At 37.0% G+C, this 15,356-nt stretch overlaps 1 protein-coding gene across 1 annotated transcript in view; it reads right to left on the bottom strand.

Moving 5' to 3' along the window:
• Window positions 1-7,597: 7,597 nt before the first annotated feature.
• The window catches only part of LOC144257160 (broad substrate specificity ATP-binding cassette transporter ABCG2-like), a 46,447-nt gene continuing 38,688 nt past the window's right edge, over window positions 7,598-15,356 (bottom strand). Inside the window, exon 9 of the mRNA XM_077803121.1 lies at window positions 7,598-7,648. Within this exon, the coding sequence (XP_077659247.1) occupies window positions 7,598-7,648 (51 nt within the window). The remainder of the gene's footprint in view (window positions 7,649-15,356) is intronic.

Genomic DNA, 15,356 nt, shown 5'->3' with positions numbered 1-15,356 from the left:
AATTACCAGCAAGATTGATGTGGTTCATTCTTGGAAATTATATTGGTCAAGTTCATCTGATATATCACCAATTTTGGCTCCTTCCTGGAAAACGGTGATTTTTTTGCCTCTTTCTCTTTTACTGTAGTTGGAAGAGATATTGGACATCTACACTCCCAGAATATAACTTTTCAGGGTTTCTGAAATTGTCTGGATATGGTGATATTTGTGGTAGTTTGAAGAACAACAAATTTCCTACCCTATTATAAAATGTTAATTATAATCTTTTATTTCCTTAGCATTTTGTTTCCCAATATCCCCAGAAGAGAATCTGATGTTTTCTTTAAATTATGTTTGTGAGATAACACATATTTGCCAATTCCTGAGGTGAAACCTCTCATAATCGACAGGCATTTACAGTGATCTCTCAACTAACCTCAATCATCACAGAAAAAAAACTTGCTGATTCATAGTTGGCTTTGGCCTGCCATATGAGATATGAGAGAAATTATTTATTTGGGGATTTTGCTAGTGACATTTTTCTCCACCTTCTGAAAAAAAAATTGTGTATCTCTGCACACTTGTCAGATTTGAAAAGAAAAAATATTTTGAAAATATGTGGAGTATCAGGATAAATTTCCTGCAGTTTAATATTTCCTTCAAATAGTCCACAAAAACAAAATTTTAGATATTTCCATCAATGTTCTCTGTATAAGGTACAAGAAATCAAGGCAGAGACTGCAATCAAGATCAGGCCCTCTTTCATGCTGTGCCTGCCATTGACTGCATTGTAGCTCTAGAACTTGTCCAGTTGGTTTTCTATTCCTCTGTACTACTTAATTAATTATGTTCCATCTCAATTACTTCCTTCCACAGGTCTCAGTGTAAAACTGAAACTTAGCAATAGCTCTGGAAATAATTTCCCCAAATAATTTTAATGGCAGAGTGCAGTGCACATAGATTATCAGTTATCTCAGAGCACAGTTATTTTTGTGACTCTTAAGGATATATACCCTGCTTCTTGATCTATGTGGATTTAGTTTTATTTAAGTTATTGAGAATCTGATAAAAGTGCAAGTATTATATTTTCTAAGGGAATAGCATAATTATTTTCTTTTTATCAAATGATTTCAATATTGACCAAAGACTAGGCAGTATAATTCCACATTTTAAACTTGCATGTGTATTAGTGAAAAGTTTGATTGCATGTCCCAATGTGTGTATAAATTCTCATATGTATTGGAATAGTGGGCATATCTGTAAAAACATACACATTTAGAAGAGCAGAATATAGATAATTATAAATAGAATTCTAACTCTTTCTCACCACATCTCTACATGTTTTCATATTCTCTTCCCTTACTCCAGTGAGTTGCCTTGAACCCATTATGCACACACATGGGAAGATAGCTAATCTCACAGGAGTCATGACCAGATTCTTTAGCTTAGTAGTCGCAGCAGTATGAATTTTTTTTAAAGTTGCTGCATTTTGTTTTCTTTTTTTATTAACTCTTTACTCTGCAAAGGTAAGAAATCAGAGTGCTTTTGTGAAGAACAGGGAAGGGTGACTGCCAATCCACTTCTCCTTTAGAAGGCTTTCAGATCAAGTAGAATAAGAATTGTATTTTGCTCCCCCAAATGCATCCTACACTTCATAACACCATCAAACCTGTGAATACGGACAAGGCATTGAGTTTATCTGGCTCAAATTTTTTAAGTTCACCTGAAACCTAAGCAAAGTAATTGCATTCTATACATTGCACCTTGACATCACTTTGAGATTCTGTCCTCTATTTTCCTGTTTTATTTCTCCAGTGCATGCTCTGAAGTCTACAGGATTGTGTCAATCATATGTTTGTCTTAAGCAGTAGTCTTTAAAACCTAGAAGAATTTCTTGGTTTAGTAAAATAAAATAGTCATTTTAAGACTCTTTTTTATTTGTATACTACAGGAGTAAAATATAAAACTTTTTTTTCCCAATTCTTAGAGAGATTTTCATTTATATCTGGTCAAACTAGTGGGTCTCTTGTGACCATTCTTCTGGGCATGGGTAATTCTATTTCTGGTGCCAAAACTCTTCTACCATCTGACAATATAGGTTTCATTTACCACATGCAAAAGAGGCCTTTCCATTATGTAGCTAGGCTGGGAAACCACACACTCTAACTCAGGGGCAGATTTGAGTATCCCATGATAGTGGGTACTCAGGGAAGAAGAGGAAGCCAGAGTCAGAGAAGTTCTTGTGCAGGTGAGGGAGAGATGTTGCACTTGAAGATGTTAGAGGATCCTTTCTTCCAGAAGGAGGCCAGAGAAAAAAACTAGTCAGAACCTATGCTGGCACAGAAACTTCTTCTCAAGAGTTCCTCACTCACATGTTTCCCTCTGTTCTCAAGATATAATGTGCTTTTCCAAGTGGGTGATAGATTGGGGCATTTAATGTACAGTGATCATCATTTCTGGAATTGCTGGAAATTTTAATACTTCTGAGGAAGCTCCTAATCTGTTACCACCTCAGGTTCTTATTCTGCTGTGTAGACAGTGGCCACTGGCTACAGGTGGCTATTTACATTTAATTTTCAGTGAATTAAGTTTATATGCAATTAAATATTCAGTTCCTCAGTCCCATTAGGCACATTTTAAGTGTTCAATGTCTAATGTTGCTAGTGGCTACTATAATGGGAAATTGAAATATTAGAACAATTCCTTGATCACTGAAGTTTCTCTTGAACAGCTGTTCCAGAAGGTTCTTACCAAGCACTATGTGTTTTCCTGAATTGATGTTTATACCTAGAAAGCCTGAGGTTCATCATAAGGCATAGACTTCACCTTTTGTTGTTCATTCTGCTTACTCAGCAATATTTCTGTTCAGGAGAAACCATAACTAACATTTCAAACCTTTATCATGAAATAGTAAAAAAAATAACCAGGATATTGAATGAATAGCATCTAAGGGACATCAAGAGTAATGTTGAATTACATGAGCATTTACATTTTTCTTTTACTGTGAAAAAAAAAAAACTTTTATAAGAGACCTTAAGCAAAATACTTGAGTTTTTTTTTCCATCATAGGCCTAAGGTGGTTGTGCTTAATTTGGGTTGTTAATTCTTTCAATTCCCAAAACTTGACCCTCAGGTTCTTTGAGGCAGGGATCCTGACTGCACTTCTGATATCCCCCAGGTGCTCTTCCATAAGGCCTCTCCCCAGAGCTGTGCAGATGTCCTGCCCCCAGGGCTGTGAACTGTACAACCTGGGCAGAGGTTCTTGAGCCTTGTCTAGAGCAGTGCTCCAGGTGGCTTTCCATAAGGCACAGCAAGTCCCTCTTGGCTCTCAACCCAGCCTAAATCTGGGGATAGAAGGCCAGCATTTGAGTCATGGTACAGATTCAAAACAGTGACATAACTACTGTTACATCCACACCATTGATGCAAACATGAATGACAGTTACTAATACACAAATAGCATTTCCTAAAAATTTGTTGTGGTTTTTGGCATAGCTTTTTTCTCTTTTATTTTGTCTTTTGAGACTATCACTAGTGGATGTAACTAAAAGGAAGACCATTTTCATGATATTTTAATCATTTTGGAAAATTGTTGCCACTTGAGCTTGCAGCTGTGTTCTGCCTCCTGCTTCCTCCCAGCAACAAGAACAGTGCCTGTCATGGGGTAGGGACTCAGCAAACCCTTCAGGAAAAAGAGAATAGAAGTTCTGGGTTCAGAAAACAACAACAAAATCAGTCCTTTCTCTCCTCTCTCCTAATCTTCCTGTGATTAACTTATAAAACACAAAATTGCCATTGTCACATTTTAACGTGTGGAGTGAAGTGGCATAAAGTATATGCACAGTGTTGGACCACCATCGCCAGTGTGCACTACCAGAGCTTTGTCATCATCCTAAGGTGGAACTCTGCCCATCAGCACTGACTTCCCATCTCCCCCTCACCTCAGGCCCTGGTAACATACTTTCTGCTTTCTATTTATGAATTTTACCACTCTGAGTGCTTCATATGAGTGCAGTGGTACAGTTTTGACCTTTTATGACCCACTATTTCCCATTGCATAATATTTTCAAGGTCTGCATGGTACGAGGTGCCCAAATCCCATTTCTTTTTGTGGCAGAATCATATTCCATTGTATTTATGCACCACATTGTGTTTATTCATTTATCTGTGGATATCTTCTCTCTTTTATAGCTCTTCAAGTTTATCAATCCTAATGGGACTATGAGCCTACTGCCCACACTGTTTCTTCGTTTGACAAAGACTTCTTTGGCTTTGCCATTATGTTCTTTATCATTTTCTTAGCATAGGCTCAGTTGGCATACCTCTTCTTTGGTGATCTGGTTGATGATCTCAGTACTTTCCAAGAATGTATGAAAGTACACATAAAATTAAGAAGAAAATTATAATCAGATAAAATAAAGCAGTCATCCCAAGGACCAAAAAATCTTCACTGTTGCTCTGTGCACCATGACAGTGTTAAGAATATTCAAGATAATAGTCACCTTTCCCCAACATCTACTCAGTAATACAAAGTTGTTGATCCATTCTGAAATGTTGATGCCCTCAAGTAATGAGATATAGGGGAACAATCACAGAAAACCAACATGATTCCAAGGCCAAGCACGAGGTAGTGCCCATTGCATAGGAAAGGCTCTAAAAGGCCATTTGTGTATATTTTTGTTCTTGTTGAATATGTTGCCTTACATTTTGAACTTCAAGATATAAATAAAGTAATAAGTATTCATAATATTCTAGAAGAAATTTAGAAATGCACAGAAATTTTCAGTCTTCTCCCCAAAGTTTCCAAATATGTGGCAAAACAAAACTACAAAAAGAGCCAGTATCAGATTTCTGTTCCATTTACAAAAGGCTTAGTATTGGGAATATGAGAGATATACATAATGATTAAGTTGACAGGACTTGGTGCTTGGGGAGACCTAAATCATTGCTGTTTGGTAAAAGTCAATATGGAAATGATTCTTATTAAAACCCAGCACTTATAACATCTAGCTACATTTCCTTCACTTTGAGTGAGTGTGAGAATATTGGACTTTTGAACAGATACAATTCTGGCCATCCTTTAGAAAATATTTTCCTTTTATTTCTTTTAAGAGATATTGTCTTCAGGCCCAGGGTTACCATTGTAGAGATATAGAATTGCAAGAGGGATCTAGACACAATGTGATACCCAAAATTTGATCCCAGAACAATAAATGAACATTAGTTTAAAAAAAGCGGGGGTTAATTTGTAACCATTATGCAATTTGAACACAAAAATGTCCCAGTGTTAATTTGTGACCTTTGACTGGTGGAGCTGGAAATATAAAAAGTTAAAATTAAATGAATCTTGGCCAAGAGCACATGGGAGATTTCCACACTCTCTTTGCAGCTTTTCTGTAAATATAAACTATTTAAATATTTAAAAGCTTTTTAAAAATGGAAGAGGGAATTAAGCATGTAGCTTTCCACAAAAAAATACAAACCCGAGATGCAGTGATGTTCTGATAATAGCAAAGGAGAGGAATATACTTAAATCATTTCAAAAGCAACCCATAGAGAGAGGGGGAGAAATCAGTGATTAGGAAGGTACATGCAGGACTCTCCTGTCAGATCACATTCTACTTCTTGGCCTGGACTGGTGGCTGCACATGTGTCATCATTTTATGGTAACTCACTGAATTGTATTTTTTGTTGTTGTTGTTACATTGCCCTTCAATAAAAGAGAAGTTCTTAAACACAGTCATAGTACTGGTAAATAGTTCAGGTAAAGAATAAAATGAGTATACAGAAATAAATTAAATGTACAAGCATTGAATGGGATCTGGTGTAGGCAAAGATATACAAGTTATTAAACCACAAGCATAACATTTTCAGAGCTGAGAGATCATTATAAATGGCCAAATTCAGCCCTGACAAGTTCTTCATGGAGGCGGCTCTCCAGGTGCTCCTTCAGTGGGAAAGGCAGGACCTGACATCTGTGTCTTAGCAAAGCCCTCAGAGGTTCTAATGTAGCCAGATTATATACCACTGAGACATGCAAGGAGGCAAAGAGAAATTTCAGAGGCAGAATGTCCCAGAAAGGGCACAAGAGCCATAACCCCCGACCCTGGCCCTCAACTCCACCTGCAGCCCAAGACCCCAGCTAAGACTCCTGAACTCTTACAATTCCATTAGAGAATATCTGTAAGTTCCACCAATCTAAATTATCTTATTTAAGACATGATTTTTTATCATCATGGATATGTTTCACCCTAGAAATAGCATTATGTTTCCAAAGTAATTTAGTTTCATACTTCTAATACAACATTTACACAAGTTATTTATTTAATGGGATCATATTTAATGGTAGAGTCATAGAATATCAAAACTGGAGGGATACTAGCCTGCCTACTCATTTTGTACATGAGGAACTTAATGCCAGAGATAAGAGAAACTTGTCATGAGTTTCTAGAGATAAATTCTCCTTTTTCAGGTCAATAAATTAGCCTGGATTTCTTCCCAACACTTAATGTCTGAGGGAGATAAAGTAATATACACAAAGAAATACCATCAGATTTTGGCTTTGGTTTTTGGATATATAATTCAGTTTGTTGTTGTTTTGTGATCTTTCCTATTGAAGATGATTGTTGCTGATCAGCAGTGTGATGGAACTGAATAGAAGACAATAAAAAAAAAATCATTAACTACTGAAGCCAATCCAGGTACTTTTTAAATGTGAAATTAATTCATAGTAAATGGAAGTAAAATTTAAGAATTTCTTTTAAGGTATAACATTCTTAGGTAGGCAATTATGAGAAAGATAATCATCAGAATGGACAGAGCTACATGATTCATCCACAAGCCCCAAGGTGAGATATCCATGTCCTGCATTAACAAGAATTCTTCACCAGAACATCTGAAATAAAACAGAAAATATAACTTTATTCCTGGCATCTGTGAAATTTTGGTCAATTTATTTGCTTTTCCTTAAAGAAACCTATGGTTAACAATATCTTCAAAATTATCCCTTTACATACAATAGCTATCAGTCATTGTTACTTGATGCTATGCTAAGTAACTTGCATATAATTTCTTACTTATCCCTAAAATGTTCCAAAGGGGTATAGATATCATATTCATTTAAGAGGAGGGGAAGAAGGCTTAATTAACTTAGCCAATATTACAATCATATTATAAACCAAATTTCTAGTGTAAGTAGAAACCAGATTCATTTGTTTCCAAGTATATAATGCTACCCTCTTCAAAAACCAGAAATAGGCCAGGTGCGATGGCACAAATCTGTAATCCCAGCAGATCCGAAGCTGAGTAAGGAGAATGGGGAGTTCAAAGCCAGCCTCAGCAACTTAGTAAGGCCCTAAGCAACTAAGTGATTCCCTGTCTCTAAATAAAGTATAAAAAGGGCTGGGCCTGTGGCTCAGTGGTTAGTTGCCTCTGGGTTCAATCCATGGTGCCAAAAAAAAAAAAAAAAGCACAAATAATTATCAACAGATCTTTCACTGACTGCTGATGGGGACAACTTGCTCACCCACGAGATAGCCATCCTGAAAAAAAAATTGGCTAAAAATTCTGAAACCAAAAGGGAGCAAGGGCTTGTAGGCAGAGTCAAGTCTGTCAGTTGTCAGTCAAACACTGTGATGAGCATCACAGATACTCTGCTACAGGATGTTACCTGCAGGCACAGAAAAAAGACTCAGACCTTAAGAACCAGCTGAAGCAGGCCAGAATGGAGCATTCCTGCCACATAGAAAAGTACCTGATACTAAAATACATGATGCAGCCACAGTTGTTGCCTGCTGCCATTTTTGTGCATGTTGGCATTTAGCAGTTCCTAAAATAGCCATGCCCTCTTTCTGCCTAGAGGAGAGATTCCTCCTTCCTCTTGTGAGGATAGCTCTTTGTGAATAGTTAGGCTGTGGTGGCTCCTGCTTATCTGTTCCCCTGTTTCCAACCACTGCATCCTGCCTAGCAGCCTGATGGTGACTCTGTGTTACAAAGACACCACACCCAAATGAAACCCCCAGGTGAAGGGGGCCCAGGAGAGAAAACTCTATTCATAGAGGTTTTACCTGTCAGTAATTCAAAATAGGAACTTGTCTGATTATTACAAATTATTCTATGTTATTTGAACATTCAAAAGGGATTAAGGACATCAGCATTCTCTCTTCTCTCATTAATAGGCACCTGGCCTATTAGCAGCAATAATAGAAAAGTAAAATATTAAAATATAAAACAAGGTCTTTTAATTTTTTAAACCCCTGCATTTCTGTTTTAAGGACATGATGCAGAAATAATATTTACTTCTCAATTGGCTGAAATATGTGTTTCTTTCACTGAAAAACATAGCCACTGTGAGAGAATATTCCATTTCAGAACACATACACACACAAATACACACACACACACACACACGCACACACACTCACACATGCACTATGTGGCCTTGATTTTATGTGTCTTCCAATGGCCTGAGCAAAAGGAAGGGCCAAAATCTTGGGGACAATGTTCACTCCATGTATACTATGGCTGCCCTGAAACTTCTTACTAACATGAGCTCAGCTGACATGTAGCACAGAACCCATACACTGAGAGATTAAAACCTTTGCTAAACTGTCAGAACAACCCATTTTCAACTTAAATGGTCTGAAAACTGAGAACTCAAAATTACTCAAAACTCAACTGTAAATTAAAAAGTCAACATGATCTTTTGAAAGGGCCCAAACATTTCTCCACAATAAGTACAATTTTCACTGTAGCAGAATATAGCATGTTCATATTGATTAATGCACAATGACTCAATTTATGAGGGGGAAAATATAGGCTCAGAATGTTTGTTGACCTTGAAAGTTTTCATACCAGCTATAAGCCCAGGGAACTTGCTGTATCTCATTACAGTATTATGTAAACCCCTGATGACACTGGACACAAACTTACATTACATAGTCAGGACACTTATTGCTGGTTGTTGTATTGAGTTCTGGACAGAAGTTTCCTCCCAAAAACTCATTATGTTGCAAAGCCTATGTGACACAAAGAATAAGACATGATGATTTTAAATTTCAAAAACTTTCCAAAGAATTATCACAATGAAATCCTCAAGCTTAATCTTTACTAGTCTTTTTTATTTCTTCTTTTTAGTTTTATATATGACAGTAGAATGTATTTTAATATATTATAAATACATGGAGTATAACTTATTCTAATTAGCATCCTATTCTTGTGGTTGTACATGATGCAGAGTTACACTGGTCATGTACTCAAATACAAGGCTAGGGAAGTTAGGTCCAATTAATTCTATTGTCCTTCCTATCCCCTCTCCCTCTCTTCTCTTAGCTTCCCTTTGTCTAATCCAATGGACTACTATTCTTCCCCTCCCCACTCTCCCTTGTGGGTTAGCATCCACATATCAGACAGAACAGTCAGCTTTTGGCTTTGGGGGATTGGCTTATTGAGCTAAACATGATATTTAAAAGACAAACTAAGCTTCATATCCACAGTCTGTCATGGCAAAGTGATTAAAGTTATGAATCAAGAGGTCCAGAGTTGGGATGATGTTTTCAATTAGCCAAGAAGAAAGATCTCTTGTTAGATGACCCCATAGCCCCTTCCATCTTCTCTCCCTGTGACCTCTACAGCTTTATAAGTAAAATGATACGTTGTTGGTCATTGAAAACTGAAGACTTATTTTAATGACACTTCTCCTTTTCAATAAAAGCACTTACAATGAATGATAGGTGGTAGGATCTTGGTTGCACTGTATTAAGACACTGTTTTCTTTGGAGTTGGTTAGCTTACTAGAGCCAATAGGGCTGAGTGTTATATAACCTTTGTTCCTCTTATAATTTCCCTTTCAACATGATCTCCTATTCTAGTCTCCCATCTTCTCATTTCCTTGTTGAATGCAAACAATGTTTCACATCATTATTTCTGCTTTACTATGAGATTTATTCTCCCCACCCTTCCTCACCCTCAAACAACTGGATGATAGAAGGAAACCACAGATGATGCCCTGAACTTGTGCTAATGAAGGCTATTAGGAAATCCTCATTCACTGCTCCTGAAAGGACATTCCTGGGTGGGAGGTGTCCACAGGTCATAGCAGGGAAAGCTGGGTTTTATTTTCACTGTTCCCATCTTGGAGAAACACTCACAGGTGTAGTAAGGACAGCTTACCATAAAGCCATAATATGGAATGCCGAAGTACTGAAGCCAGGGGAACTGAGATCTTCTGGTTCCAAAATACAAAGACACACCTGAAAGAATCTGCACAGAACAAAACTATGAATTAGAAGAGTCCAGAGATTTCAGGAAAAATTGTTCAGAAGATGCCTTTTGAGATCTCTACAAACTTCTCCACATTACTGCTGGGAAGAACTCTTGAAATCCTTTGCACTTATTCTAAACATTAACCTTCCTTTACATGTGTAAACCTCTGCCTGGCAAAGGATGTTCATGGTTTTAAGGTAATAAAAATATACTAACATCTATATTATATATTCCATTTATTTGAAAGATCCTTATTGTCAATACTTTGTACTTAACTTCCTCAGTACCAGTACACAATGGAAGATTAAGAAGTATACTTTTCTCTTGGTATGCAAGGGAGATCAACTCCAGGACACATGCATACAGATACCCAAATCTGCAGATACTCAAGGCCCTTTATTTCACAATAGCATAGTATTTGTGTGTAATTCCAAGTAAATCCTTCATATTTAAATGTATATATATCCTTTGATTTTAAATTAGCTCCATATTTCTTACAATACCTAGTAGCATAGAAATGCTATGTATGTATTTTATACCATAGATATATAACTTATACATACTAAATAGCTTAGAGAATAATGAATAAAAAAGAAAAATTATGCAGACACAGTACTTGTTTTGTAAGTTTTGTTTGTAGTCAATTGCATCTTATAATCCATAAAGTATGTATTTGAAGGGCTGACTGTACTCAATATTCTAATTATATCTCTACCATGTGTTACCTCTAAAAATCTTAGAAATCTAGAAACATATACAGAACATTCCTGAGCAACACATATCCCTCTCTACTTCCATACATCAATAAGTGTTGTTATTTACAAAGTTTGCATGTTGTATCCATGATGTTAATAATAGTTTGGGCTTCAGAATTACAGGTTTCAGGTTACCCAAAGCCTAGAACTGATAAACAGCAGAATGCAGTGTAGCACAGCAGAATACATAGTGAATCTCTTCATTTAAAGCTATGAAAAAGCAGTATTGTAATGCTGACTCAGGAAGGAATGCTGGAGATGAACTAGAGGGACTGCTAAGGAATCCACATAATACTTGTCCTAATTTGTACAGGGTATGTTGGGATATGCATAGCAATGATAGTGTTTGTGTACCTGTGCATATCAGAATTGACCTAACAAGTGCCTGATACATAACATGGCAATCCTGAATGAAATGCAATTTCATGACTAGCTTTTAAAATTCTACATGGAAACCTTTAAATAAAAAATCAATCAAGTATCAAATAAAACAAAACATCTTATTTTATTGAAGTACATTTTTGTTACTGTAGATGATATAAAAACAAGACATCACTTTTTAAATGATATTCATATTCATATTTATCTCCAAATTCAGAAACAGAAGAACTCAACTTTGGCAATAGTGTGTGCTAAACTATGCTGGAATGGTTAAACCCAAATGAACCCCAATATTATGACACAGTAGTGGAGGGAATTTGATAATTTGTTCAGTTTATCTGTTGATTCATCTAAGTGAGGGCAAGATTTAGGAGCATGATAGATTAAGCAACTTTTTAAAAGCATAAAACAGAAATATATTAATGTAAGAGATTCTCAGTAACCCACACAACAGGTGACCTAATACTATCGACTTTAGAATTTTCCAATAAATTTTAAAACGTTTTCAAAATGCAAGAGGCATCTGGCTAGACCCCCCTAATACACTTCTCAGGGAGCTTGACTTTCACCTTGGAGAGTAGTGAATCCAACCAAACCACCCCTGCTGCTTACACAGCTGGCAGTTCTCTAACACCAGCATGAAAGGCAGGCAGAGAGCTATGATTTTTTTGTGAGGGAATCAGCCAATTTTTCTGGGTTTTGAAGTCCCAGCCTATGAAGGTTTTATATGTCACCAAAAAGTCCCTTTCAAAAGCTCATTAGTAAGTACATGGGGCCAAAGTTAAGTAACTACATTAGAAACTGGCAAAAAAGACTGGATAAGAGGAAGAAGAAAAGTTGCACATTCTCTAATGTAAACTGTATTTCAATATATAACCTCCTTGAAGCATCAGAGGCCCACCCCACAATCCTCAAAGCTGGTTTTACATGATAGAAGGTGAAGGGACAAACAAGGGGAAAAATTCTGACCCAGAGAAGCACAGTTCATACTCACCAGCATAAATGTAAAATAAGTGTCCACAACATTTCCTTGTATAGAGACTTTGCTATAACCTGCTGCTAGAGCCAGGGTCATGGAAATGGATGAAAAACCAAAGATAAGGAGGGTAAAGGTCATGACAAAGAAAGTCTCCGTCCGTGGCTTTGATCCTTAAAGAAAAGAAGGGATAAGTCCAGCTGGTGTAGCTCCCTGTGTACTTGTCAATATTTATTATGAAAATATCAGTATAATATTAAGCAAACAGTAAAAGAACAAAAATAATCATCCTCTGTCCTAACACCCTGGGTCACCAATTTCATTATTTCCCTCCATATAACTGAGAGGGGGTATCACTAAGTCCTCATAGACAAATTGCCACATGACTGTGATTGCGAATAGGGCTGTTAAGTTCTTAAAGTAGTTTATAATTATCATGAGCTAATGCTTTGTGTCATATGATCTGAAGATTTGGGAACAATTGCAAAAACACTGATAGGAGTTCAGGGCTCCAGATTCCATGAATAATTCTTATCACATACATATATTTCTAAAATGGAAAGTTTAAGCTCCATCAATGATTCAAACTCTATAGTGGGTTGTTAAAGAAACTTTTGTTGTGTGTGAATGTATGTGTTTGTGTGTGTGTTTGTATGTGTGTATCAGTGAAAATTATGGAAATGATAACTCAATGAGTCTAGGGTAAACCCAGAGTATAATTCACAAATGATATTGTCCACTTCATCAAACAAGTAATTTCATTAAATCAATAAACCCCGAAGTCATCATCTTTATCTAATTAGAAAAGTAAACATGAAGAGAATATAAGTGTATAATGATTTCTTATCTCTATATATATGTCTCTACAGATATTAGAGGTAACACTTCCTATTGATATTTTATCTCTATATTGAAATATATACAGAGAGAGAAAAAAAACGTAGAAAAAGGCAATAAATATCCTGGCTCCTCTAACACAGTTTCAAATAATTTTATAAATTTGGACCATATTTGTGTAAAACACACAGCATCTGTATACTTTTATAAATGGTGATAGGTAAATTACCATTTTATAAGTAGTTTTAATAGTTCAGTTGGGAAAAGTCTAGAAAAGAGTGTCCTCATTAACCAGCTATTTATAAAGTACTCAATAGACACATGCTTTCTTCCTTATAGATTGCTTTGCCATTTGGGGAACAAAATACATGTTTGCAAACAGAAGTTAACTTCTCCACATATCCAAAAGTAAAGACACATTCTCTTTGTCGTGTTACTTACCGGCCATAAAGTATAGTGTATAAATAAATACAAAACTTGTCAATATCATCTCGAGTAGTAAATCAAGCAAAAGACTTCCAAAGAAATAAGATGACACTCTGTAATACCCACTGATGGACTCATGTCTATAGAATAAAAATATACACCACACATGCCAGGTTAGTTTAAAAAGGCACAGCCAGGGGAGGGGAGGGGGGATAGTAGAGGATAGGAAAGGTAGCAGAATACAACAGTTACTAATAGGGCATTATGTAAAATTGTGGATGTGTAACCGATGTGATTCTGCAATCTGTATTTGGGGTAAAAATTGGGAGTTCATAACCCACTTGAATCTAATGTATGAAATATGATATGTCAAGAGCTTTGTAATGTTGTGAACAACCAATAAAAAAAAAAAAGAGAAAAAAAATAAAATAAAAAGGCACAGCCCAGATAAGATGCTCTTCAGACTCCTGCTGCCACCAGGTCTAACCCTGCAGCTGCCCACAAGCTCTGTGCTCATCCCCCCATGTCCTTCCCCATCGCAGGTGAATCCTCTCTGGGACATCAGCCCCATACTATGAACCTCTCTCATGGCAGCACCCTTCCTGCTTCCATCCCCTCTGGCCTCACATTACCCCTCCAGGAATACAGAGTCTGCATTTCCTCATTCTCCTCGGAGCCTCTGCTTTTCCTCTGAGGCTAGCTCACTGGAAAGGGCTAATATCAGTGGTAATAGAGGCTTGGTAAAAGAGGCTTTTCTGGCTTGGCTTGGCACTGGGTGTATGCCTGTAATCCCAGAGGCCCTCAAGGCTGATACAGAAGGATTGCAAGTTTAAAGCCACCCTCAGCAAAAGAGAGGTGCTAAGCAACTCAGTGAGACTCTGTCTCTAAATAAAACACAAAATGGGCATGGGGAGGTGGCTCAGTGATCAAAAGCCTTTGAATTCAATCCCCAGTACTCCTCCCCTCCAAAAAAGAAGCTTTTCTTCCTCCCACCAGTGAATATGAAGGTGAACTTGTTATACTCATGACAAAGAGAGTCTCCATCCATAGCTTTGATCCTTAAAGAAAAGAAGGGATGAGTACAGCTGGTGTATCTCCCTGTGTACTTGTAAATATTAATTGTGCCAATATCAGTATAATATTAAGCAAACAGTAAAAGAACAAAAGAATCATCTCTATCCAACATAGATGAAGATCCCAAAACCTCTTTTCAAATCAATTCTTATTTTTTTTTTTTTAAAGAGAGAGTGAGAGAGGAGAGACAGAGAGAGAGAAATTTTAATATTTATTTTTTAGTTCTCGGCGGACACAACATCTTTGTTGGTATGTGGTGCTGAGGATCGAACCCGGGCCGCACGCATGCCAGGCGAGCGCGCTACCGCTGAGCCACATCTCCAGCCCATCAAATCAATTCTTATGTTGAAGCAAGAAAATGATCATGCCTTTCAACAAGATACCCTTGTCAGATACCAAACCTTAATCTTTGCTATTCCTAATGCCTCTCTTTCCAAATTCCAAACTCTTTCATCACTACCTTCATTCCTTCCCTCTGTGGTGATCCCACTCCTGGGCATGTAGGCACGGGCAAATCTCCTCCATCTTTGAAAACTACAATGAACAAAACCATCCTGCTTTTTCCTGTAAGGCTGCCCTCTGGATCTCTCCATTCTTTGATCCACTCAGGGCTGCGCTTGGCCACATACTCTTTGTAAACTTCATATCCCATCTCCAGTTTGATA

The sequence above is a fragment of the Urocitellus parryii genome, chromosome 10, assembly GCF_045843805.1.
Source record: "Urocitellus parryii isolate mUroPar1 chromosome 10, mUroPar1.hap1, whole genome shotgun sequence".
In the NCBI taxonomy this organism is placed as follows: domain Eukaryota; kingdom Metazoa; phylum Chordata; class Mammalia; order Rodentia; family Sciuridae; genus Urocitellus; species Urocitellus parryii.
The sequence above is the reverse complement of the archived record's forward strand: the minus strand, read 5'-3'. Positions and strand labels throughout refer to the sequence as shown.